The sequence below is a fragment of the Harpia harpyja genome, chromosome 11 (genome assembly GCF_026419915.1).
Source record: "Harpia harpyja isolate bHarHar1 chromosome 11, bHarHar1 primary haplotype, whole genome shotgun sequence".
Classification (NCBI taxonomy): Eukaryota; Metazoa; Chordata; class Aves; order Accipitriformes; family Accipitridae; genus Harpia; species Harpia harpyja.
The window spans coordinates 5,359,997-5,384,461 of record NC_068950.1 but is presented as its reverse complement, the minus strand read 5'-3'; the positions used below and the strand labels follow the sequence as shown (position 1 = coordinate 5,384,461).

The window sequence follows — 24,465 nt, the reverse complement described above, 5'->3', positions numbered from 1 at the left end:
GGTTTTGTAGATGACTGTCCTTTGCCCCGCGTGGTATGAAAAAAACCCACCCCCACACACATACCAGGCCGCTGGAGGCTGCCCTTCCTCCCAGCCTCATCCCCACATGCTCTGAAACGAAGCCCATTTATTTATTTTCGGTCCCTGTCTAACCATGAAGACTCCCCTGCTAGAAAAAGCTTATGTCACATTACTTCACCTCCCTCTTGCTGATGACACAATCTCCAGCTAAATTTAGAGGGAGACAGTGCCTTAGGTCACTTTGGAGGTAGGGATGTGCTTCTCAGGGTTAACAGGCAGATGGACAGTATTTTTAAAATTTTTTCTCCCTGCTGGCTTTGGAGCTGGGCTACCTGGAGAGTTAACTGAAATATTCAAGATAAAAAAAAAAGGGGGGGCAGATGTCCTGGACTGCCTCTTTCCCTCCTTTAGTGGGGGAGTAAGGCGCTGTGAAGACATCCTCCCTCCAGAAACATTCATCACGGCAACAAGAGGAGCATCAAAACATCCGCTACAAAAATTCTCAAAAGCTGAATCAAGAAATCTTCACTCACAGTTCAGCTTTTTCCTCTGCTGATGTTTCCTCATATTATTTCCACCCTGCAAGGCCACCCGGGACAGACAAACACAGAATCTCTGTAATCAGACAGCAAAACTCCCCATCCTACCCGAAACCCAGGTCGAACTCATTTCAAGATGGCAAAGACACAAAGGCCACAGCGGCTGCTCCTGCTGCATCCAGGAGAGGACAGACCCCTGGAAGCCGCAAGCGCGAGTCTTGTCCGTCTGTCTGGCTCCAGGGTTTGGATCCTTTGGCAAAAAACAGTGACGACCCTCGGGCGCGACAGCGTCTTCAGACACCGCTTCCACTTTGGGTGGGGAGGTTGACCCGGTCCTAACTGCCCCGGGGAGCGCTGCTGGGGCATGCGTCCCCCCGAATCGGCTCGCTGCTGCCGGCTGAAAGCCTGGCTGCACCGCCGCTGCCAGATGCGCACGTTTTGGTGCCACGAGAGCTCTGTGCCCCGGCTTGCCTCAGGTGATCTCCTATCCTCAGCGCTCGCTGTGCTCCCAGTCCCCCGTACAATTACGGATTCAGCACCGCAATATATTTCACACTGTATTTCATGCCTCATTTGACAAGAAAATTAATTAAACTTTAAGTCAACACTGAAGGAGCGCAGTACCTTTCTTCCCTCTGTGGCACATATAACTCAATTTGTTTAAGCTAATGCACTAATCAAGACTTGCAAAGTATTTGGGAACCTTTTGGCAGAAGGGCCTCTAAAGCGTGCAGCGAGACGCTCTCTGCGCCGGCTTGATTCCACCCAGAGGTCCAGCAGAGGCACAGGCATCAACTGACTGACAACAGGCTGTCTGCAACCACCCTCTGCAAAAGCCCCACTTTCTTAAAATGCAATCCCTTCCCCAACAGCACCAGTCACCAACAGGTGCCTGCATTCAGGCCAGCACATCCTCATAGGGTTTTTTGCACCCTCCAAACTGCCCGCTAGCTGGAAAGCATGACACCAAGCGGGTCACTGCCCGTCCTCACCTCCCAAGTTGATCAGGTTCAGGCAACTGTATGTATCCAGCTGGGCTGGTGGCCTGGGGACGTGCCAGGGAAACCCCGGCACCCAGTCCTGATGCTGCCCAGGTCCCTCGTCCTTGCCACGCAGGGACAGGCGGGCGAGTCGGTGCTCCTCCTCGGAGCCCGCGGGCTGCCACCCCCTTGCCGTGCTCCCAGGATTTCTCAGCTATTTGGAGGCGCTGGGAGAGGGCAGGATAATCCCAACCCACGCGGCTGGGAATTCGAGAGGCAGATGTGGGCAAACTTTTTGGCATAACTGAGACAGCTGCATCGGCCACACATCCACCACTGGCCCACCACTGGGCAGCCCTCCACGCGACGGAGCGGGCGCTGGGCAGCCGCCAGCACGTGGGCAGGCGAACCCCTCCGCTCCTGCGCCCGGAGCAGGTAAAACAGGCTGAGCAGAAGCAGCAAGGAGCCTTGCCGGGGAGCGAACGCCAAGACAAAAGAGAAACAACAGCCAGTAATCAGCGACCTGGGGTTTACCTGCACCGCGATCCCTGCACTGCGGGGAAGAGGTACCAAACCCGCTCCTAGGAGTGCAGTGTGTTTTTCAGGCACAGTCTGGCTCACGCTGCTCCCGGGGCAGGTTTCCAGCTGATGCAGGCAGATCACCTCCACTCCCGCAGCTAGCTAATCGTGCCGTGTTGCTGCCAAGAGGCAGATCAGCCCAGTTGAGACAATCATCTCTCATCAGCCTCGTCTATGAGGGGACGTGGTGGTTCCGGAGGGCTTCACCTGCCCCTAGCCGATGGTCATGGACTCCATGCTCTTGGGTCCGTGGCTTAAAGCGTTCAAGAAACAGAGATACTCACGACTTCACTCTGGTGACCACAGGGAGGCTTGTGTTAACATTTCCTTCTTCCAGCTAAAGTGGTAGATCACCATCACCTTCCTACTTGTAAAAATGTCACTTGTGAATAACAACATTACCCAGTTGGGTTTAGAGTCTGCTCTTCTGTTAGAAAAGCATCGAAGTATCACCTTTACCAGTGATTTTGGGCACTAGTGAGCAAAGAAGATGCATTTATAGCATCCTTCAGCCATGTTAACACTGGAGAATGTAGTGCCAGATTAGAGACGAGGCCATCCAGAGTAACAAAATAGCACTATGCATTAAATCCAGCCCCTTAAAGACACCCACTTGCTGTCTCAAACTAAAAAAAAAAAAAAAAAAAAAAAAAAAAAAATTCCAATTTGAGTTTCACTGCACATAAACATTAACAATGGAGATGCAATAGGCAGAGTAACTGGTCACACTTGGGACACGTGCTGGAGTAGGGCACCCTACAGAGCATGCAGAATTTGAAATTAGCAGCAGCGAGGTCCAGCAGAAACGCTTGCCAGACCTGCTGGGCCCCTTCCAAAGCCATCTCTCCCCTTTGGAAAGGGCACAAGAAGCATGCAAGGCCTCGAGCTGGGATGCTGAGCCAAAGGCTCAGCCCCGCACCAACACGTGCCGCTCAGGCAGTCCTGTGTGAGCAGGATTTGAGGTGGGCTGAGGCAGAGCTGCTGCATCCCAGCGCCAAACCCCAAGCATGCTGCCCTCCAGAAGATCATTTGTAATGAGACCCTGGCCCTTGCGATTAAGAAGACAGCAGTATGAACAAGGCAATGACATTAGGCATGCAATTAATATGCAACCAGCTCCTCTTCTTAAAAGAAAAGCAGGTGCTTGAGCTTGTACATGTTCTTTTGAAACACAGAAGGTTCACTTGCAGCCCAGCTTCACATCAGCCTTAATCCAGGCAAGGCATGTGATTTTTACATAAGATACACTCATCTCGTCATAACCCCTCGAGCAGGCACAGTTACACTAGTACTGAATTGCCTCATCTAGGGAAGAAAAAAGCTCTCCCGGCAGGAGATAGCTGTACTGCTTTAGCTCTTCTGGCAAAGTTAAAACTGTGTGCTTAAACAAGGTCTGTGTCAAATTTGCAGTTTCTAAACAAAAGCTGTCACTTATCTCAGTACAGCTTTGGCTCTCTGGCACCCCCGACATTCTCTGTGTTCTTTCCTAGTTCAAAATTTCAAATCTAGCTAGGAGGACTCTTCCCCGGGGTGGGAGAAGAAAAAAAATAACAAAAAATACCCTCCCCTGAAAGTGTGCACCATTTCACCCCCTGAAGGTAAACACACACCAATACAGGCACTGGGTTATATTTGCCTCTCCCCAACTGCTGAAGAAGCACTGAGCTGCTGTCAGAGCATCCCCATTGCCCCAACAACATGGTCACCCTTTTCCTGCTCTTCCCAGGCTCGCTCCTTGCGTGTCTGTTAGAAACCGGCTGTGCCTTTGGCAGGACACCCTCGCTCTCAGCCTTGCCTGAAAATTTGAGGAACAAAAAAAAAATTTTGAAGGGGCGGGAGGGAGGAGAGAAAGAGAGGGGAAGGCCTTCCTGTTTCAACCTCACTGCAAAGAAAGACGCAGAAGAAACAGCTGCCCAGGTGGGGAAGCCCTGGGAGCAGGAACCCACACCCCAGGACACGAGGATCAGAGATGCAACTGGGGTGTGACGCTGGATTAAGGGAGACAGGCGTGAAGATCTTCCCCTGCCATTTGTTCCCCCACGCTTGCTATTTCCTGCCGACCCTCGCTCCCTGCCCCCAGCTCTCGGGCCCTCCAAGCCTTTTCTTCCAAATCCTGCTTTCTGTATCCTGGTTAACGGGACCCACCCCACAGGAAAAACAGGGAGCAGAAAGGGGAGAGGAAGGAGAACTGGAGCTTCCCAAAGGCAGAGTCAAAAACAAAGCAGAAAGCTGTTTAACGCACCTGACTAGCACGTGGGAGACGAACTTCACTGAAAGTCCTCCAGGCTTTGTTACTGGAAAGGTTGGGACTGCAGTACCCTGGGTGTTTCCCTGCAATACCCTCAGCACACCGGCAGCATCCTCCTACGCCCCGGGAGCAGGCTCTGCCGGCAGTGGGAATGGAAATGCTCCAGGGGTGCGGAGAGCAGCGGAGGGCTGCAGGGATTGCCTCTTTCCAGGCTAACAAGACTTCACAGCTTTGCAAGCTTGACTTGTCCATGGCAAGGCTTTTTTCTCCCCTTTGATAATGGCTAAAAAGTAATTTTTACTTTGAAAGAAACAGTCAAGCCAATAGGCAGGCAAGTAAATTTTCCTGCTTTGACTTTTTTGTTGTGGTGGCTTTGTGTTTAGTGACAGTTTTGCAAGCCTGCTGTATGGGCACGCACACAACCGCAACATAAACAAGCAGCCTGAAGTACGTACTTTAATGGAAAGTGCCAGTTTTAAATATCAAGTCACATATTGCGCACCTCATGTCTGCCTTTCATCATCTATCAAAATAGCAAGCAAAGCCCATCACTCCCACTTCAGCATAAGCAAAACATGTGGGAACTAGAGGCAGTTAGTAGGAAAACGTGATACATCCTTACTAATAAAAGCTCCTGCTTTCCTCACTATGGTAAATAGTTGCAAATGCGTTTCTGCAGCCTGAAACTCAATTGCTGACAGCACGGCAACAGAAACGCCGTGCTTAGCTCTCTAACTTAGCAACTCTCTAACTTAGGTGCTTTTACTGCACACTACCCAGCCGGCTGCTCCGCAAGCGAAGCGGAGCCCAGCACCGCTCCTGCGCTCGCAGAGCTGCCGGGGCAGGCACCGCGCTCCCAGCCGGTGCACCAGACCCTCCCCTCCCCACCTCGGAGCTTCCTAATACAGGGCTGCGTGCACACACAAAATAATTAAATCTTCAAACAGCTCACCCATAGCACCAATTAAAGAGACAACCTCATCTTTCATAGAATTTATTACTTTCAGTGCTGTTGCCACAGGTATCCAAGTTTGAACGTTGTTTAAAGCAGGCTTTCAAAGGGGATACAGACTCACCTACCTCCAGGGAGAATGCATTTACTTTGTTCAGTAGACTATAACTTAAAATTTGTTGCATGCACCAGCTTGTAACTCTTTGAAAAACTCCCCGGTTAGCCAGCTTCAAATGTATTTTATGAACTTGCCCCGATCAAAGCAATTCCCTCAACAATGAGCCTCATCTCACCATCTCACTAGCAAAAAAGCACCGAACAAATTTTGGGGGTGGAAATCACAGCACAGACCAGGAGGGGACTCTCCCTTCCAAACCCACCTAAGAGATCCCAAGCAAGGGAGCTCCCTTCAGCACAAAGCAAGAAGGAAAAGACATTTAATGGTGAATTCACTTACTCAAAAGGGACATGGAAAAAAAAAAAAAAAAAGCTGTTTTTTTAGCAGAGCTTTTATTTGTTGTGAGCAGAATCATCTGTCAGCAGGAGACCGCCTGGGCTCCTGTTTCAATAGGACACAAACCTGGCATCGCGCACCATTTCCGACGTGAAGGGGAGATGGCTGCACGCTCTCTGTATTAACCGCGGATGCAAAGCGCTGCTCATGAGCTGCTCCGGGAGATGCGTTACCTCGCACAACCATTTGCCTCGGTTTTATTTCCCTGCTCCGCAGAGCCCCAACTCATTTGCTGAAGCAAAGGCGCAGCTGGCACGCACTGACCCTGCCGAAAACCCAGTAGCCACGAGGCAACAGCCCCGGTGTGGCCCCATGCTGCGGCGGCAACACCACGGCCTGGGCTGGGAAGAGACAATGAAACTTCTTTGCCTCCCGCCACTCCTGTCTTAATGTCAATTAAAAATGGTTATTTCCATGTGAAATTTAGCACGAGTGGTTTCCTGCTAGAGGCACAGTTTAATTAAGCGCACTGGGAGGGAGCTCTTTTCTGATCAGATTAGTCATTTATGAACTACGACATGGGGGGGGGGACAGAGGACACGGTTTTAAATGTTTTGCTACTGCAAAGAATAAACAAACAGTTTGGCGAGAGGACGATGAAACCACAGCCTTCTAGGGCCAGGACAATAGGCATACACTGAGCGTCCCGGCTAAAATAAAATACCAGCAGCAAATGACACGGCTTACGCTGGAAAACACTAGTTGCAGCTCAAAGCCCCAGGAAGACCAACTTCCCCGCGGTGACCTATATGTGCTATAAATGCTGCAGACACAGTCTGCATGACGTAAGCTCCATCCTAGTGGCAATTGTTGGGTTTCGCCTTGCCAAGAAAATGCAAAGCGGAGGTGCTGAATTGTCCATGCGGCAGGGTAGCTAAACCAGTTCCTCCCTGGTGCATTTAAGGACAGAAATGAGGGAAACAGTGGCAGAGCTTAAAATAAAACCAGGAGACAAATATAAAAGCAAAGGGATCTCAAAGTTGGAGGGCTTGCAATAACACTTTGAATTTTCCTGGCCTGAGAGAGGGAAATGGGTTTGCCCTCAAGAAGGGGCCACCTGCACGAGCGCCAGCAGCTTGGCCGGGGCAATTATTAATTGGGATTTGAAAAGGATTTGAATTTGGGGCAATGTTATCCCTGTGATTTTCTAGTAGCACTGTTTCAAATGAATGTACTACCTCATTTACCAGCTGGACTTTGGAAGCAAGTGGGGCATTTTGGCTGGGAGTCATCAGTCACTGCCTTGCTCCCCTCATTCCTAACTTCCTCTGGGGAGGAAAGAGCCTTGAGTTAATAGCTCCTCCAAGGGGAAAAAAATAAAAGCTACATACTGCCCCAGGATTTCCCCAAGGAGGAGAGAGATGAAAAGTGGGAAGCCATAAATTCACATGTCCAAGGGTGGGCAGAAGCATGAAACACCAATTTTTCTGGCACATAAGACAGCATCAGTTTATTATCTTGCGGTTACTACAATAACCCCAAATAATGAGATACTGGCACTATGGTGCACACTGGCAAGCTAAGACTTAAGCAAATCAGCGTTTGCTTCTCCTTTCCAGGCAGAGGGACAGCAGCGGAGGGGAAATGCTGCGCTATCTTTATCAAGGGTACGGGATACTGATTAAACGGGAGTGTTTGAAAAACACGAGGCACATTAAAGATGAAGCCTAGGCCTTCCTGCAAGGCAAGAAGATTTAGGGAGCTAATCTCCAGGTCCAGATTACGGCATGGCTGCAAGGCGCTCTGCTCCCTCAGCAAGTCCAGGTCCCTAAATCCAAGGACCATCTGCTCTTCACCTTCTGACCACATCAGGTTTGGTGATGATTCGACTTCAAATCAAATTTTGAGCCGGATGGCTGGCTATGCCTTTGGGGATGAACTAGTATCTGATTGTACCTTGCTGTCAATTAGTGAATTAAGCTAAACCAACATCGACAAACTACGAAAACAACCACTCGCCACTATCTAGGACCTAGTTGAGACACCTTGGATTCTTCCAACAGACGCAGTGCACCCCTCTGCATGGCACATCTCATTAATGTCTTGCTGCAGTTATTCACCCCACCAGCAAAAATCCATCGTCAAACATTCAGGACCACACCAAAGTCACAAAGCCGACACGCAAATGAAACATGTCCCCTGCTCTCCAAAGGTGAGGCCAAGGATGACTGGTCAAGGGATGACTCTGCTGCTGGAGCAAAAGGCTTCCCCTAAACCAAGCCCCAAGCTGCATTTCAAACCCAGGATGCCCAGGGCAGGACAAAAGAGCTGCCACAGAGCCCTGAGGCAGGGACAGCAGCGATTGTGCAACTGCCTTCGGTGCAGTTGTATAACACCAGTCCTCTGTTTTTATGAACTGCTCACAGCCAGACACAAAAAGCAGCAGCCCAGAGGAAGGGTGGTGTCACCATTACCTTTCACTCACCCGAAAGAAAAGAAGGTGGGGGGGGGAATAAAAGATTTTGTGTCGTTTCGGCTGCTGCACAGCCAAGCAGAGGGGGGTCCAGTCGCTGCGCCGGCTGTACCGCAGAGCCCTGCTCGCAGCCTCTCCTCGCTGGCCAGCACTATAAACCCGGCAGCCAAGCCAGCCTCCGAGCAGGAAACGAATTAATGCGAGCTGCTCCATTACTATTCTCTCACTAGCGTGTAGCGCGTCTTTTGTGGATTATTTTAACAGCAGAAGTCACACACACGAACACTCACTGGAGAGTTCAGCTTCCATCTGGGTTAACCCGAGAGTTTTCTCCCCTCAAATTTCCTCCAGCACCCACTCAACAGCTTCCCTCCCTGTAAAAATGTTTGCTCAAAACCATCTTGACATGCAGCTAAACAGCCCGATCTGAAAGCATCAAATTTCCCTGGCCAAGCAGGGCAGGGCAGAGTACACCCCTCCCGTCCCACTTCTGCAGGTTTCCCCAAGAGCTGCCCCACAGCATGCTGTGGCATCAAAGCTGCTATCCAGAAATCCCACCGCGTTCTCCAGGATGCCTCCTGGTGTCGGGGTACAGCCATTCCACGTGGCCAGGAGTTTTCCTGGACAGCTCGAGTCGGCCCAGGCTACAGAAGGTCAAATTTTAACCATCCACAAAGCATCAGCGTGTTTCAGCAAGAAGGGCAAATTAACCGAACTTCCTGCATGCCAGGGGCCTCAGCGAGCCCTGCACAGAGCGGCTTCCCCAGGCATCAAAAGCCTGGCACAGCACCGCGCCGTCCGCCCGGACGAGAAATTCTCCTCTTCAGCCTCAAATTAACCAGCGCCATGTTTCCCAATCAGACATCTAAAGCTACGCACCCTTCAGAGAGTCTCCTATCGCAGACAGATCGCCAGCCCGCTCCTCCCCGCAGACGCCCTGCTCCCAAAGCCCTTTGATGTTGGCACCCCTGGCCTCTCCTTGGCATCCCGGCCGGCAGAGATGCAGCCGCTCAGCACTTCTGGGGAGCGGGGCCAGCTGCTGGCTTCAGGGGCACCGCGGCAAGGCAGGACAGGCGAGGCTCTGCTTGACAGCACCCCAGAACCGCAGCGGGGTCCAGCTCGGAGGCTGGTGAAACGGCTCCAGCCACCCTTGCTGCCCACCTCCCCGGGGCGGCCGTGCTGCCTGGAGGCATCAGGCCAGGAGGGCTTTGCAAAGGTCCCTTTGGGAATGCTGAGATCCCACCCAACAGCAGGGAGCTGCTGGAGAGGCTGAATGGAGCAGACGCCCACGCTGCACCAGAGTCTCCCTTTGGGCAGCTGAGCCCCAGGAATTAACCACCACCACCGTGTCTTCTCAGTGACGTACAGCAAAAGTCTTCCAAGGTGTACGTTTGCAGACGTGCGTTTGTCTAAGCAGCTTAAGCGAAGAGCATTGACTGTCTGCTCTCGGGCTGCTTCAATAGGAGTGGCGGGACAACAACCTTCAGCTCAGGTAGTGACTTCTTAATTGGACACAGATCGGCAAGAGCAGCTTTGCCTACCCGGAGACACGTGGAGCAACAAGAAAATCATCCGGAGAAACAGCAGCAGACCACCACCAGAAAAATATACAACACAAAACTACAGAAACCCCTCCTTTTGGGTCTCTGGAAGCAAACACAAATTTATTGCAAGAAACATTACGGTGTTAAGAAAAAAAAAAAATTTAAGATGACAGTACCTGATCCTCCAAACTGAGTGCTCGCTAGGGTCGTGGGTCTGTTTTTTCCATTAGCCACTGGCAGGGGAAACATCTAGAAAAACAAGAAGATGAGAGAGGAGGGAAGAGAAAAGAGATTTCAGTATGTTAGTTTTACTGTGCTGCTGCAAAGGGGGTCAGATTGGGCAGGCGGGGGGGAGCAGAGGGGGAAGAGAAGCACTTTATTGATGTAAAAAACTTTCCTCTCCTTGTGTCCCTGCTACATAGATCAGCTGCACGAGGGACAGGAGAGCAGCGCAGCTGTGTGCTAATATACACACACATTCCTACGTGCATAAACTTCTCCTGTGTACACAGCGTGTCTGGTTCCTTAGGTGCAACTGAAAACCATCCAAGAAGCATCACTGCTGTGGTCAAAACCAACTGTTTCTTCCCTAACTTATTCACCAAGGCCTAGGCTAGAGGGTGCCCATGGGGCCATGGAGAAAGGCCGACTCCATTCATAAAAAGCTAGCAGGAAAACAACAGCACCCAGCAAACCTCATTTTATCCCTCAACACCCCAGCACCCACAGTGGTCCAGGTCTCATCCAGCATCTCCCACGCTCCCAGGCCTGTCTCCAGCAATGTGCAGTGCCTGGGGAGGACGCAGGCTGCCCGCGGGCTCCAGCTGGCACGGGCAGAGATGACTAAGCCACACGCTCCGGCGATGCTCGACCTCGACGCAGGAAGCCTCACGCCAGCTCTCAGAGGGAAGAACCCTCCAGCCTCGAGGAGCAGCTCCCACCCCTGGTGATTCGGGGGCTCCAGCGGCACCGTGACCTAACAAGGCCCTGGGGTCCGGTGGGAGAAGCTGCGCCAAGGGCAAAGGTATTTAACTTACAATTAGGAAGATTAACGTATTTTACAGTATCAGTCCTTCTGGCTACTCGTTTGCTATGCTGCTGCAGCTTCAGTGTCACAACTAATCTTCTCCTGCCAGGGAGCTTCCTCAAAAATACTGCATACCTCCTCAGCTAACCTGTATAAATATTTTTAATATAAGTTGGGAGGGTTTCAGAAGCTGTTATTTAAAAATTTATATGCACCTGCGTGCAGCAGAAAAGAAAACTAATTCTTCTCCACACAAATGGAGCTCCAGCCAATAAAACAACTGGTGGGAAAACGCTTAGTGAATTAACATTTTAATATCCTTTTACTACTCAAGATACTTTCACCACCAAGTCATTTGAATTTTTATTATTTTTAGCCTTGCAATGTCTGAGTAACTCAAAAGTTTAATGCTTTGAAGATTAAACAATGTAATGGCACAAGAGCCTCCAGAAATGCAGCATTTCATGCCCTGACATAGCTGATGTCTGGCTGTGGTCAGAAACATTCCTTTGTACAAAACCGTCTGCCCAGCTTTGTTTTCACAAATGCTGGGGAGAAGAAAAAAAAAAAAAAAAAAAAGAACAGTTAAATGTGGTAGAGATGCAAAGAGAGCAGTTAAGAAACCAACTGCCATTCAAAAAAAGAACACAAATTTGGGATCATATATATGTATGCACACACACACATCATGTATATGTTATATATATGTATTTAAATAAAGGTGTAAACAGTGTTTAAATACGCAGCCCGCGTGTGGACAACCACTCCCGCCAGCAGCCAGCCTGCAGACACCTGCCTTCCTACGGCTTTGCCCCCGGCCGTAAGCCCACTCTCCCTTCACCCTCCTACATGCAGCCTTGCAGTGAGAGCTGCTGGAGGTGCATTGCTGGGGGGGCTCCTGCTGCACCCCCCCCAGGATGCTGCTGCCCACCCCGAATGGGCTCCAGAGTCACTTGGGGTGGGCCGGCAGCCCGGCCATCGAATACGCCTTGTTTCCTCAGGAAGTCGGGCTAGAAAATAAAAACAAACCCTGACGACACCAAAGACTTGCAGCCTACCTTCCTCTGCAAGGCTACAGGTTTTTCCTGCCCCCCCCCCCCCCCGGCTTTGCAGGGCAGTGTTGTTTTCTGCAAAGATCTCCAAAATTACTAAAAATGCAATTTATATGGCTGATCCCACCCGGCCTGTGCTCACTCCCTCCTCTTAAGGTAGGGAAGAAGATTAAGTGAAGTGGTTAGAAACCCCCTTTCCAAGTGGCAAGAGGCAGTTCTGCATGTGTGAGCAGGGGGGGATGGGAAACACGAACATAATGGTACCCAGCAGCAAAGAGCAACAAACCAACCAACCAACCAACCCCCCCCCCCCCCCAAAAAAAGCACTGCTGGCTCTTTTTCACAAGCATTTCTGCCTAATACTTGCTGATGCTGAAAAACCCAAGGTTTGAGCAGCAAATACAAGCGGAGAAAATGAACAGCTTTGTTCCATTGTGCAACGAGCGCTTTCTATTTCTGCAAAAGAGGTGGTCCCCCCCCCTCACTGCCACGCTTGGCAATCCCCAGCACACCCCCGCACCCGGCCCCGCCAGGGGATGCCCTCCCCACCTCTCCCCTTCGCCCGCCTCTGCCTGCTTCGAGAGAGAGATCCGAGACTGATGCAACACCTTCCTGCTCGCCCTCCCCAAGGGATGAAGGACTCGCAGACCCCTTTGCACACCAAGGCGAGCGGAGATGCTAAAGCAGGGCGATGCCGGAGAAGGGGGAACCCCGGGTTACCCCTCACCTCAATACAGGCTCCAAACACACTTATCACTTGCCAACTCCAGGAAGCATTTGGGGTTTGGGTTTTGTTTTTTTTTTCTTGCTGCCAGCTTGTTTTTCCACTGTGGTGTGGGCTGAAGCCGACCCGGTACGCTGCCTCGAGGAGCCTGGCGCAAGTCATACGTGAAGTGCCGGCTGCCTTCGCTGGCGTATGTCACTCACAGGCAAAGTTCACCCACCCACTGCGAATTTCCTTTCTGCTTTTAAATGCTGCTTTAAAAATAAACGAGGGGGAGGGAGGAGACGAACCGGAGCTGGCACGTACCAGAGGGACCCAGGCATCGAGAAGGGACCCAGGCATGAGTGTCTGAGGAACTGTAATTGGGTCATTACTTGGCCTTTGTTGGATTTGAATAATGTAGATTTAAACGGTTATGTAAAATCCCCCATCTTAAGTCGCTGTATTTGGTTTCTCATGCCCGATTCCAGCCTCCCTGACAGCTGACACCAACTTCTGCGTACCCTCGCAGCTCAATTTCCACCCCTCCCAAAGAATTTATCCTCCCTCCAGTTCTCCCAGGTTAAAAGATGCAAATCCAGCGCATGGGAAGATCCAAACACCCGCACCTGCCACCAGGCAGGTTATAGCTAAGAGACCCCACACTTGCAACAGCAAACTTCGTAAGCAAGAAAGGGAATTTGCCAGACACAAGTACCAATATCAAGCAGCATTTCATTTATTGTGTACTTCTACCAGTGCATCAGTGTTTTCAAATTAAATAGCTGTTTTCACTTCCTCCGCTCTTCCACCTTATGAACTCCAGGCTGAACCAACCTCAGGCCTGAACTCAAAACCTGAAATCTATTTTGCAGCGTGGAAAGTATCCAGCTGTTAATTCGGGGAGAAAAGGGAATTTGACTCAATAAACATTGCCAGCAGGATATTTTATACGTGTTCATTTAAGACAGACCTTCCTGACTACAGCCCCAAACGTCCACTGTGGCGTAAAGTCAAACTTTACAACTGCTTCACTCTAAACAAAAGCGAGAGTTTTATCATGGAAACACAGGCGCTGCGCCTTGGCCGGAGCAGGGCGCAGGGCACGGCTTCAGCATCCTCCAGCACGTCAGAAGCAGCAGCGGCGAGGGCAGAAGGAGCTTGCGTGAGCCCTGCTTGCCGGTAACAGTTTGGCTTTCACCCCCAGTTCGACGGCTGGAGCCACGAGGGCTGGCACGCCACGAGAGCAGTTGCTCGCGGAGAAATCAGACGGCAGGTCCTATGTGACTGCTCAAGCCCCTGCCCACCCTGCAACGTCTCATCGAGCTAGAAACCCACCCTGACAACTAGCATCCCCGCAGCATATGGTTAATACTCTGCTAATAATCATGGCTGTTAACAGCATTTCACTTCTGCCAGAGACCTAGGCTGGCACGCAGCCGCCTGCCTCTATCTAGCTTGGCAGGCACGCTCTGCGGTACGGACAGGCCCCCAACCTCGTCTGCATGCCTGCCCGGGCTGTTCCATCCCGGCTTTCCCCGTGCCATGGGGTGTCCCTGCCCTCCAAGCACCCCAGCCGAGCCGGGATACCTGCCCGCACCTTCCCACAACACACCAACACCGGCAGCGTGACACAGCTGAGATGCCGCCCGGGATAACCACGGCGAGTCCTCGTGGCCGAGCATCTCCCGACGGCGCAGACCGAGGGCGGCTCCTGCCGTATGCAGCCTGTGCCCGTCAGGCCAAGCTGCAAAGCCTGGCAACCACGGGCCAAAGGATAACGCACCAAAACCCAAGCCTAATAAATAGGTTAAGCCGGCAACTCGAATCTATAGGCAGGATGCTTTCTCGAAAGCTCTCCTCCAGATTTGCAAGCCCGTCCTGGACTACTGCCAGGCAGCGGTGGTGAAAGAAAGCTTACAAATTACCTGTACTTTGGGGCAATTATAAAAGACAATTTGTTCAGAGGTAGAGGTAAGCACGCTGCCATGCACACCCCAAAGCAGCGATCAGACTACATAGCTGGGTGTTTGGCTCTGGCTCACTTATATACATGTTACAGATTCCTTTGATTTTCACCCTTATTGGCAAATTACATTGGCACAAAGCTTTGGGCAAGCGCTTTGCAGCTCAATAACTACCCAATGTACTTATTTATTCAAGAAGGCACGAGTCTTTCTTTTCAGAACTGTAAGCCCAATTTATAGCATCTCACACAACCCTGCCATTTACTGACCCCACGAACTCACGTCTGACTATGCAATGCCATTAGGGCCGGACCTGAAAATCCACTCACTACGCAGCAAAACACGGTGCAGAGCTGGACCACAGACTACTGGGGCTGAAGATATTTTCCCTAGGAAAAAGGAACCGAAACACTGATGTGAAGCAAATGCTTCCAGCTGCTCTGAATCTCTCTCTCTAGTCTTCCCTCCCATCTACTCTCCTGGAGAGGATTAGCAAACCAATGCTCTACTCCTGCTTATTCAAAGAAAAATACAAATATACCTGAAAGACCAAGCTTTGTGGTCAAAAAGCCTGCATCCCAACAACACAGGGAGAGCAACCCACGGAGAGGCGTCTTCGACAGACCCACACTGTGCACAACAAGCTTGCGATGCCAGGGTGAAGACCATCTACTAGCTAGGAAGCTTTCCATTTTAGCTACTCATCCTTCAGGAGAGATGTTAATATTCCCTTTATGCAAACTCAGGAGAAGGGTGTGCGTGTGCAGAGATGAGGGTTTGTGAAACAGATCTGGCTCAAATCCAGACTGCGTCGGAGCCCATCAGCCAACTTATCCTGGAGGGAACGTCTTCGAATCATTTGCTGGCAAATGACATTTGCAGGCCCTGATCCTGCAAGCAGCCACCCCCGGTTCCGCTGCTGAACGCATGAGCCCTACACGAACACAGAACAAGTTCTGGTCGTTCCCAGGTTTACGCCAGCGTAAGAGCGTTGGAATTGAACCCAAATTCAGCCGTTAGGTGTAGGTTAATCTCCAAAGACAGAAACATTCGTGTACAGAGGGAACAGGTCAGGACCCCTCCAGGGAATACAGCTCTGAGCATGCAAATGAGGATGGTTCGTTAAATTTGAAAATAAGGTCTTAGGGTTTTTTTAAAGCTCTAAATGGTGAGTGGGATTTGATTTTTTTCTAAGGGGGAGAAACAGCAAAGCAGGAGCCACTGCAGCCCTGGCCAGGGAGCAGTTCAAAACCTGGCACTCTCCAGTGCAGGAGATGGAAAGCTCCAGGGCTCCTGCCAACCCGCAGGACCTCTGAGATGAGAGAGGGACAAATAACCACGCACCGCTCCCCAGCAAGCCCTGAGCATATTCCTGTTTTTAAACGCATACCATCGCTGCAGTCCCCCTACCAACTGGAAAACATACTACTGTAAAAATACATCGCTGGTAATTTAACGGAACCAGCCTCCCAACACAAGCATGAAACTGGGAGAACTGAGCCCCTCCTGCAGCAGGACTGCTCTTCGGGGGACCGAGAGACCCCACCACCGACACCCCCCTCAAGCACGGAGCCCTGCCGGGACAGGTACAAGTCCCAGCTGTACAAAAAGGTTTATTTCCCATTGCTAAACCCTCGGTGCTCGAGTGCAGAAAAGCAGCCCAGCCTCAGCACTTCTCACAGGCGTTAAGAGGTACCAGGACAGCGGGTACCCCTAGTTCTGCCGCCGCTTTTCCCCCCCTTTACTCCCTCGTTCTTCAAGGGGCAGGAAAATCAGCGGGGCCGTGGGCTGGGTGACCCAGGACAGCCCAGAGCCACAGCGGCAACACTCATGGTTATTCCTCCTCATGGGGCTGTTTTTTCTATCTTTGCAGCACGTTTGCTTATCTAAAAAGCAAGATGCACGCTCCAAATGCCATGAGGGTGCAGCACACAACAGAGGAACCCAACAGAAAGTTATTTTCTTTTGAACACAGGCTCTCCCCTCCACAAGTCACCTGCCAATGACAGCCAGCACCGGTGCGGCAAGCGCACAGCGTACACTGTGTGGCAGATTGCCGACCCTGGACGGCAGCACAGACGGATGTGCCGGGGACTAACCCTCACTCTGCTACGACTAGAAGGGACTTCTCCTTCCTCCGAGCTGTGCACACCCTTCTGGGGGAACTCTTAGGTCCTGTTTCTTTGAAAATAAACAGCTCCTAAATGCAGGTTTCCAGGATACAGAAGAGCAGAGCATGGGGAACACAAGCATCCAACTCCTGCAAAAATAATGCACTGGAGAGCTTGGACACATTTCAAACTGTGACAAAATGACCTGTGGGAGCAAAAGTTTAATAGTCTGGATCTGGGGAGAGGAAAAAAGCCTGATTATTCAGCTACTGAAGTTACATCTTTGCATGGCTTCAGAAACAGTCACCCAGCCCATTTCGCGGTGAGCATTTAAACAGAGAACACACAACTCCGTTACGTTTCCCCAGAATTTCCCATCCAAAAAAACCCCAACCCACCTCTCTGTGCTCCCTGCAAGGAAACAATATACGTTTGAGGGGAAGAGGGGAGAGGAGGGGCAGAGGCTTTGCTTTAACTTGAAAATAAACAAGTTGCAGCACATGTGCATGCACACAAACACGGCACATCTGAAACCCATCATGTCCAATTTACAGGCTCACATTTCCTCCCTTCTGCAGCTCCAAAACACTGCACACAAGCAAAGCCCTGGGGCCTTTAAAGCCCCCCGGCCGCGCTCGCTTACCATACTGAAGTCCAGCAGGTCACTGAGCTCTTTGTCTGTCCCAACTGCAGCCATTCTCTGCTGCTGCTGATTCATACTCCCACAGACTCAACAGTGGCAGTCCTAGAGAAAGCGAGGGGGAGGGGAAAGAGATATTTTAATGACTAGAGCAAACTACCCACCCCATTGATGAATATTTTAAAAAGACAGACCGAGAGAGAAAGGGGTGAGAAAAGAAAAATCCTTTGCGTGTCTCCAGCATCCAAGTCCTCCGCTGAGAGCACAGTCGGAGTCCTCACATAGCACCCAGAGGCAGGAACAAGCGCTCTATTGACCAGACACACTTGTATGTTAGTTTTTTGCTGCCAATTCCACTAGTTCAGGCCAATTCTGTTCCTGGCGTGTGGCGAATGAAGGGGGAAAAAAAAAAAAAGAAAAAAAAAAAAGAGTCAACTCATTTATCAAAGGGTTCAGGCAAGTTATCACTCAGGCGCTTGTCTGGCTTGGCTCGCCCCCTCTCCTTCCCCCACACTTGCTCCCCGCAGGAGGCTCTCTTGTCCTTGCCTAGTTTTGTTTAAAAAAAGAAAAAAAAAAAAAAAAAAGAAAAAAAAAGGTCTGATCTTACGCCCCTTTCCTTCGGGTTGCCGAGCACCTGCAGCTGCTTTTTCAGGGGCTGAATTTGGGGATGCCCAGCCAGGCCATACCCAGTGAGAACTGAACCTCTCCGCTCCCAAAAGGGACTGGAAAAAGAATTTTTGTTTTCGGAGGGTTTTGCAAAAATAAAGCCCTCCAGGCAACCTTGCAAGATAGGTAAATATTATTCTTCCTAATTTTACAGATTATTTGTTTAAAGGGAGATTGATCTTTTTGGCTAGCTCACTATGATAGAAAAATATTTCTTTGGGAGGGAGGCAGAGAGGCCTGGGATGAGATAAAAGATTCCTTTTTTGGGGGCTTTTTTTTTTTTTTTTTAGGAACTCATTCATGGTTACAAGGGGCAGCTGGCCAATAAATTTAACTCATTAATCGTAAGGTTAAAAAAAAAAAAAAGAAGAAAACTCCATGCAATCCAAGGCGTTTGTAGGCTGTGCCGGCTCAGCCACCACATTTCAATGAAGTTTTACAAAAAACGCTGAAATCAGCCCAGCACGTAAAAACCCTTCGCCACTATAAAAAAACAGCCAGGGGATTTTTATTTTTTTTTTTCCTTTTTCTTGCCTTTAAAAAGCCTTTTCTATAAGTGTCATCGATGCATCTGGTCAGTATTTTTAAAGCAACTTTACTAACCTACTGCCCCGCTGCCTTGCCCGCCCCGGTGGGCTCAGGGAGACGAGCTCGTCCCCGTTAGACCCCGGAGAAACCCCCACGACCCCGGTCGCTGCTGGGGAAAGGTGGTGGGGGGGGGGAGATGCATCCCTTCAGCAGCCCCCCCAAAACCCCACATCCCCCAAGGCGACCTGCAGCCTTCGCCAAGATCACGGACAACTCGAACAATACGCACTCACCACCCCAAATTCATTCCGGGCTATTATTTTTATTCTTCCCCCCCCCCCCCCTTCCTATTTTTAACTGCAGCCCCCGGGAAGCCAGCGCCCTGCCCCGGCCCGGGAAGGCCTTTATCCGCCCCGGCAGCACAAAGGCCGAGTAAAAACTTGACCCGGCAGGAACAAGGGCCGGACGGGGGGCGCGGGGGCCCCGCCGATGCCGGGCTAACGCGCAGCAGATGTCCGCCTCTCTCCCACCACCGCCGCCGCCGCCGCCCCCCCCCGCCTTTTCCCCGTCCCGCTCGGGTTTCCTCCGGCGGTGCCGGCACCTTTCTCCCCTCGGACAAAAGGCTCCGGCTCCCTCAAGCCCCGGCGCGGCCTGTGCAGCCCGGCTGCTCCGGGACAGGCGCGGGCCGGGCCTCGCTCAGCCCCCGCCAGGCCCGGGCTCCCGCTGGGAGGAGGAGAAGGAGGAGGAGAAGGGGGGGGGGAAGCGGGACACCCCCCCCCCCCGCCCCAACACACACTGCAGGGAGGGGGGTGAAGTGGGTCACTGCCCCCCCACACACACCCGTGTCCCCCGTGCTGTGGGGAGGGGTGGGGGTCACTGCCGGCCGCCCCCGCCCGGAGCGGAGGGAGGAGGCCGGAGCGGGCCCCCACGGGTCCCCTCCCTGCCGCGGGTGGAAGCGGGCTGCCCCCCCCCAACCCCCGCGCCACGGGGGTGGGAGGCCGAATCGACTCCCCCACACACACTTCGGGTCCCCCAACTTTTGCAGGGCCCCGAGCCGGAGCCGTGGGCCCCCTACCCGGGAAGGGGGACAGGGAACCCCCGCGGGGGGGGGGGCAGCGAAGGAGGAAGGCGGGGGGGAGGTCGTGCCCGGCTGAAGTTCGCAGCAGGACCGGGGACCACCCCCCCCCCCCCCCCATCCCTCGGCCCCGGCAAACTTTGCCGGCAGCACCGGGGACAATAGAGCCGAGCCCCGTCCCGTCCCGCCGCTGCCGGCCCGGGGCAGCCCCCGGCGGAGGGGAAGGGAACGGGAGGGGGGGGGGGGGGGGGGGGTCCGGCGCCCCGAGTCCCGCAGCAGCTCCACTCACGGAGCGCTACACCGGGACCTACAGCAACCGGGTGAGCGCGTCTGATATTTTATTACATTTCGGTTTATTAAAATAATTTTTTTTTTTACCTGTTCCGGGGCAGGCGCGCACCCCCCGTGCGTGCGCGGGGGAGAGGGGGGGAAGCGCATGAAGGTCCCGCGGGTGCGGAGAGCGGCGGGCGAGGCGGGCGGCGGCCGCGGCGCCCAGGGGCCGGCGGGCGGGCGGGCGGGCGGCGGCGGCGCCTATTGTTCTCGCGCCGCCGGCGGATACAATGTAGCGAAGCGGCGCGATCGCCCCGCACCGGGCGGCGCGTGCGCCCCGGCCCGCCCCGCGCCCCCGCCCCCCCCTACACACAACCCCCCACCCCCCCCACCACCCCCCCCCCCACCTTCACGGCCCGGAGACCCCTAACGCTGCTGCTGCTGCTGCTGCTGCTGCCGCCGCCGCGGCCGCTCCGCCTCCCGCTGCTGTTGCTGCGCCCGCCGGCCCCGCTGTCTCCGCATGGTCCCCCCGCGGCGGCGGCGGCGGCGGCGGGGCGAGACGCGGCGGCCCTCACCGCCCCCCCCCTCCCCTTCCCCAGCACACACCCCCCGCACACACCCCCCGCCTCCCGTCCTCAAGCTCCGCCCCCCCTCCCTGCGCGGCGGGACGCCACCGCCCCCCCTCCTCCCCTCTCCGGGTATCCCTCCGCCGCCCGCACAGGCAGCAGGTGATGGGGAAAGTGCTGCTACCGGGGGGGTGGGGGGGAAGTGGGGCGGCACCTGTTACGGCGGGACGGGCCCCGACGGCGGCGCGGGGGGGGAGGCGGGGCGGATGCCCCCCCCCCCCGAATGGGGAACTATGTTTCCTGGCGGAGGGGGACGGGCGGACGCAGCGCCGAGGGGCGGGGCGGGAGGGTCGTGACGACGCGGGAGCTCCGGGAGATGGACTGATAAGGCCGCGGGGCGCCGTCCAACGGGAGGGCTCCGCCGCTCCGAGTGGCGGGCGGCGCGGCCAACCAGGGTGCGCCTGGTCCCCGTCCCCGCCCACCGAGCGCAAGAGGCGGGGCGCGGCGGAGGCCGGGGGCGGCCGCTGGTTCACGTCGCCGCCCGCAGCCCTCCCCCCCTCCCTTCGCCGACGGGGCCCCCGCCGGGGTCGGGCGGGCAGGGCCGTGGGCCCACCCGGGCGTGGGGGTCCAGCCGCGGAGCCGGCGACACCCCGGCAGCCCCCGCCCGGCAGCAGCCGCCGCCTCACAGCCGGACGCCGCCTCGGTGCCCCACGGTGGGGTAGCTTCACCCGGGGCAGCCCCACGCGTGGGGCTGGAGGGGGCCGCGGCCTGACCCCACCGCTCCCTCGGGGAGCCGCGGGCACCCCAGCACGGGGGACGTCGGGTCCCCCACCACAGGGCAGGCCCGAGCTGGGGGGGCCGGGGCAGCCCCACCACCCCCAGGCCGGGCCCAGCAGCATGGGGTGACCCGGGGAGCACTGCGAGGCCCACGGGCGGTGACGCCTGCCCACGCTGCCCACGCTCTTGCCCACCAGCAGCCTCGGCCGGTCCCCGGCAGCGTAGCGGGCGTTGTGATGTAAAGTCCATATTTTATATCCAGATCTTTACATCTTTCCGACCGTTTACCCGCCTGGTTTAACTTTGCAGCTGGGTGACGGCACTTAGAAGCCGGTCGGCGGGCGCTTTGTACCAAAGGTGCCGACCGGCCAGCCCCGGCACCTTGTGTAACGTGTCCGTGTGTCCGCCTGGTTCACCAGGGGCAAGGGAGGCTGCCGGTCGGCGGGATCTTTCCCTGGTGTCCAGGGAGCTGCTTGCCCCATGAGGGCCGCTCGTTTGTTCGGTGGCTTTTGAAAATGCCAGCTGGGGAGAAAGGAGCCGGGTTTGGGGGAGCCGGGGTTCTCTGCAGCCCGACACTGCTTCCCTGTTCCGGGTCACGCTGCGGTGGAGAGCGAGCGCTTTGCCCCCAGTTCAACTGATTCAGGCAGGTGCAGAAGCAGAGGCAGAAGCATGCGGCTTCTGTGGGTGCAGGCAGGGGCTTATTTCATCTCATCGAGTCCCCACTGGCATCCGATGGACGGATCGAGGAGGAGCTGGGCTGCGGCCTGCCCTGGAGCGGGCGCTCTCCCTGGCAAAGGCCTGCTGCTCCTGCCCTGCCTGGCCGGCTTTAAAACTGTTGGTCAGGCAGGCTGCTTTCGTTTTCACTTTGCCTGACCCTCTCCTGCAGCCGGGGTCCTGGGCCAGCTGTCACCTGGACCTTCGGGCCATTTGCCTTTTATTTTTTTTTTTTAAAGCAGAAAGAATTGCCTGCATTTAAACGGGGTCGGTGACCAAAGTCATCTCCGGTCATCGGGGATGGATCTTCCAGGGGTGAGAACGGCCCCCACCCCGATTCGGCAAGGATGGGGGGCTGGCAGCGCAGTGCCGGTTGTGGTGGCGGTCCGAGGCGTGCCAAGGGGGAACCGCCAGCCACCACGCTCGCAGGCAGCCATCTGTGCCCCTCTGAGAGGAGCCTACTCCCCTGGGAGGTGGGATTCGGCTGCCCTGGGCACATCCCGCACCGATCCTGCGTGCGGCGTGGGGGGCTGAGCATCGCCCCTGGCCCCTGCTGCTTCCCTGCAGGCAGCCAGCCCTGGGCAAAGAGCCCAGCTGGGGGAAATGCCGCCTGGGCTCGGGGTGGAAAGGCGTGCGGGGCACGGGTGGGGCTGGCCATCGCATGCAGCTGCTTTTGGGAATCGGCACGGGGCCGAGCGCTGGACTAACGGGATGGCAGAGACGCAACTCCCCCTGCCCATGCTACACGCTCCCCCTGCTCCCGAAGGATGGGGAGTGGTGCCTCGTGCGCTCCCACTCTGTAAAAGGAGCCCATTCGCCTTTTTCTCCTGCATTTTCTCCGTGCCCGATGGCCCCTCGGGCAGCTATCGCCCTACAGCACCCTGCGCCTGGCTGCTCTCCCCCACTGCGAGGCACAGGGCCAGCGCCTCCCGCCAGCATCACCCCTCTTCCTCTGCTCCCCCTCTGCCTTCTGCTCTTGGGGATGACAAGGAGAAGATGAAACATTTCCGTAACACAATTATATTCTAATTTTGCGTGTGTGGCCATAATTTCCCTGTCAACAATTGTAATTAAACCTCAGAGCCTAGCTATCCTGCCGCTGGTGGCTGTGCAAAGCCAAGTGATGGAGAGCCGTGGCGGGCAGGAGTTGGCGTGAGCCTCGCCGGCTTTCCCCAGGCATCCGTGCTGGGACGGTGGGGGGTGAAAGCGGTGGGGAGATTTTCCTGCTCCGAGCTGTTTTGGTCACCGCATGTCTTTGCATATGTTGAAAATAGAATTTGCCTTTGAAGGCTTCTCCTTCCTGGTGGCAGCATCGTGGCAAGAAGCGTGTCCCCAGGCCTGCCTGTGAGGAACTGGGGAGGCTTAAAACTCCTCCGGCATCGTGGTTTTTTCTTGAAGCTGAGAAGTTCCCCCTTCCACTTTATGGCACGGCCCCCTCAGTTTCCTACTTTGGGCTATTTTGGTGTAAGGCAGGAAGAAGCAGAAGGGATGGGGGGGGGGTACGCAAAGGGGTACCGAGGGGATGCCGTGCAGACACCTCCACCCAGGACGCTGGAGGGGCTCCGGCGACATTCCCGCCTGGAGATGCGCTGGAGCTTGCAGGCTCGGGAGCAACCTCGACATTCCCTGAGCCCCTTGTGATGTGAGGTACAGGCCAACCCCCGCCCCTTGGCCCTGCGTAATGGCATAAAACACAGCAGCGTTGCGTGGGCAGCATCTCGAGTTCTCTTTGTTTCCATCCTCTGAACCTTTGGGATGGGGATAGCAGTTTTCATCGGCTTCACAACTGTTAGTGCTAATAACGTACAGCCAATAAATAAGTCAACAGAGCTGAGATTGCATCGTAGTCCTACGACACCCAAGATCTGTGGCTTAAATAAAACAGTTTCACAATGACTCTTGCAGTACTCAGAGTTGGTGATGCCTGGGGAAAAAGCAACTGTGTAGCGGAGGCTCCAGGCCAGCTACCAGCTGAAGGAGGGCACGGAGACCTTCCCCCACGGGCAGGTTATCCCCCGGGGCTCAGCTCCTGAGCCTTGCTGGAAGGGGAAGAGCCCGTCCATCCAATGCTCCCTCTTTGGAGGAACAGCGGCTGTTGTTGCAAAAGCATTGCTAGCTTTGAGAAGGGCTTTGCAGCCCTGGAAGCCGGTGGTGAACCTGGCGGTGCTGGCAGGGCCAGAGCAGCCCAGCTGCTCTCCAGACATCCAGTGTGGACCCCCAGCAAAGAGCCTCCAGCTCTACCCGCGCTGGGTTTGCCGTTGTCCCACCGACTCCTGTGTCCCTTGGTTGCTGCATATAACGCAGCTGACATCCCTCAGCTTTGCTTCCAGAGCTGCTCGCTGTCCCCTTCCCAGGGTCCCTTCCCATCCCCTGGCCCCGAGCTCCAGCAGCTCCAGCCCTGGGTCCCTGCAGCACGGTACCCGCTGGCTGTTACACGAGGCAGAGCGCCGACAGCCCTGGAAGGTGCGGGTGACTTAATAGTTCTGCAGGAATCAAACAAATCCCACTGGAGCCAAACCCGGGTTCATCAATTGCCTCCCCCCAACGCAATGCCATGTTTGCAGCACCACATCGGAAGA

The 24,465-nt window shown here is 54.6% G+C and overlaps 1 protein-coding gene across 1 annotated transcript in view; it reads right to left on the bottom strand.

Moving 5' to 3' along the window:
• TCF3 (transcription factor 3) overlaps positions 1–20,090 on the bottom strand; it is an 81,881-nt gene extending 61,791 nt beyond the window's left edge. Inside the window, 3 exon segments of the mRNA XM_052802484.1 lie at positions 9,967–10,039; positions 17,294–17,395; positions 19,938–20,090. Of these exon segments, the coding sequence (XP_052658444.1) occupies positions 9,967–10,039; positions 17,294–17,368 (148 nt within the window). The 5' untranslated portion in view covers positions 17,369–17,395; positions 19,938–20,090.
• Between the last annotated feature and the right edge of the window lie 4,375 nt (positions 20,091–24,465).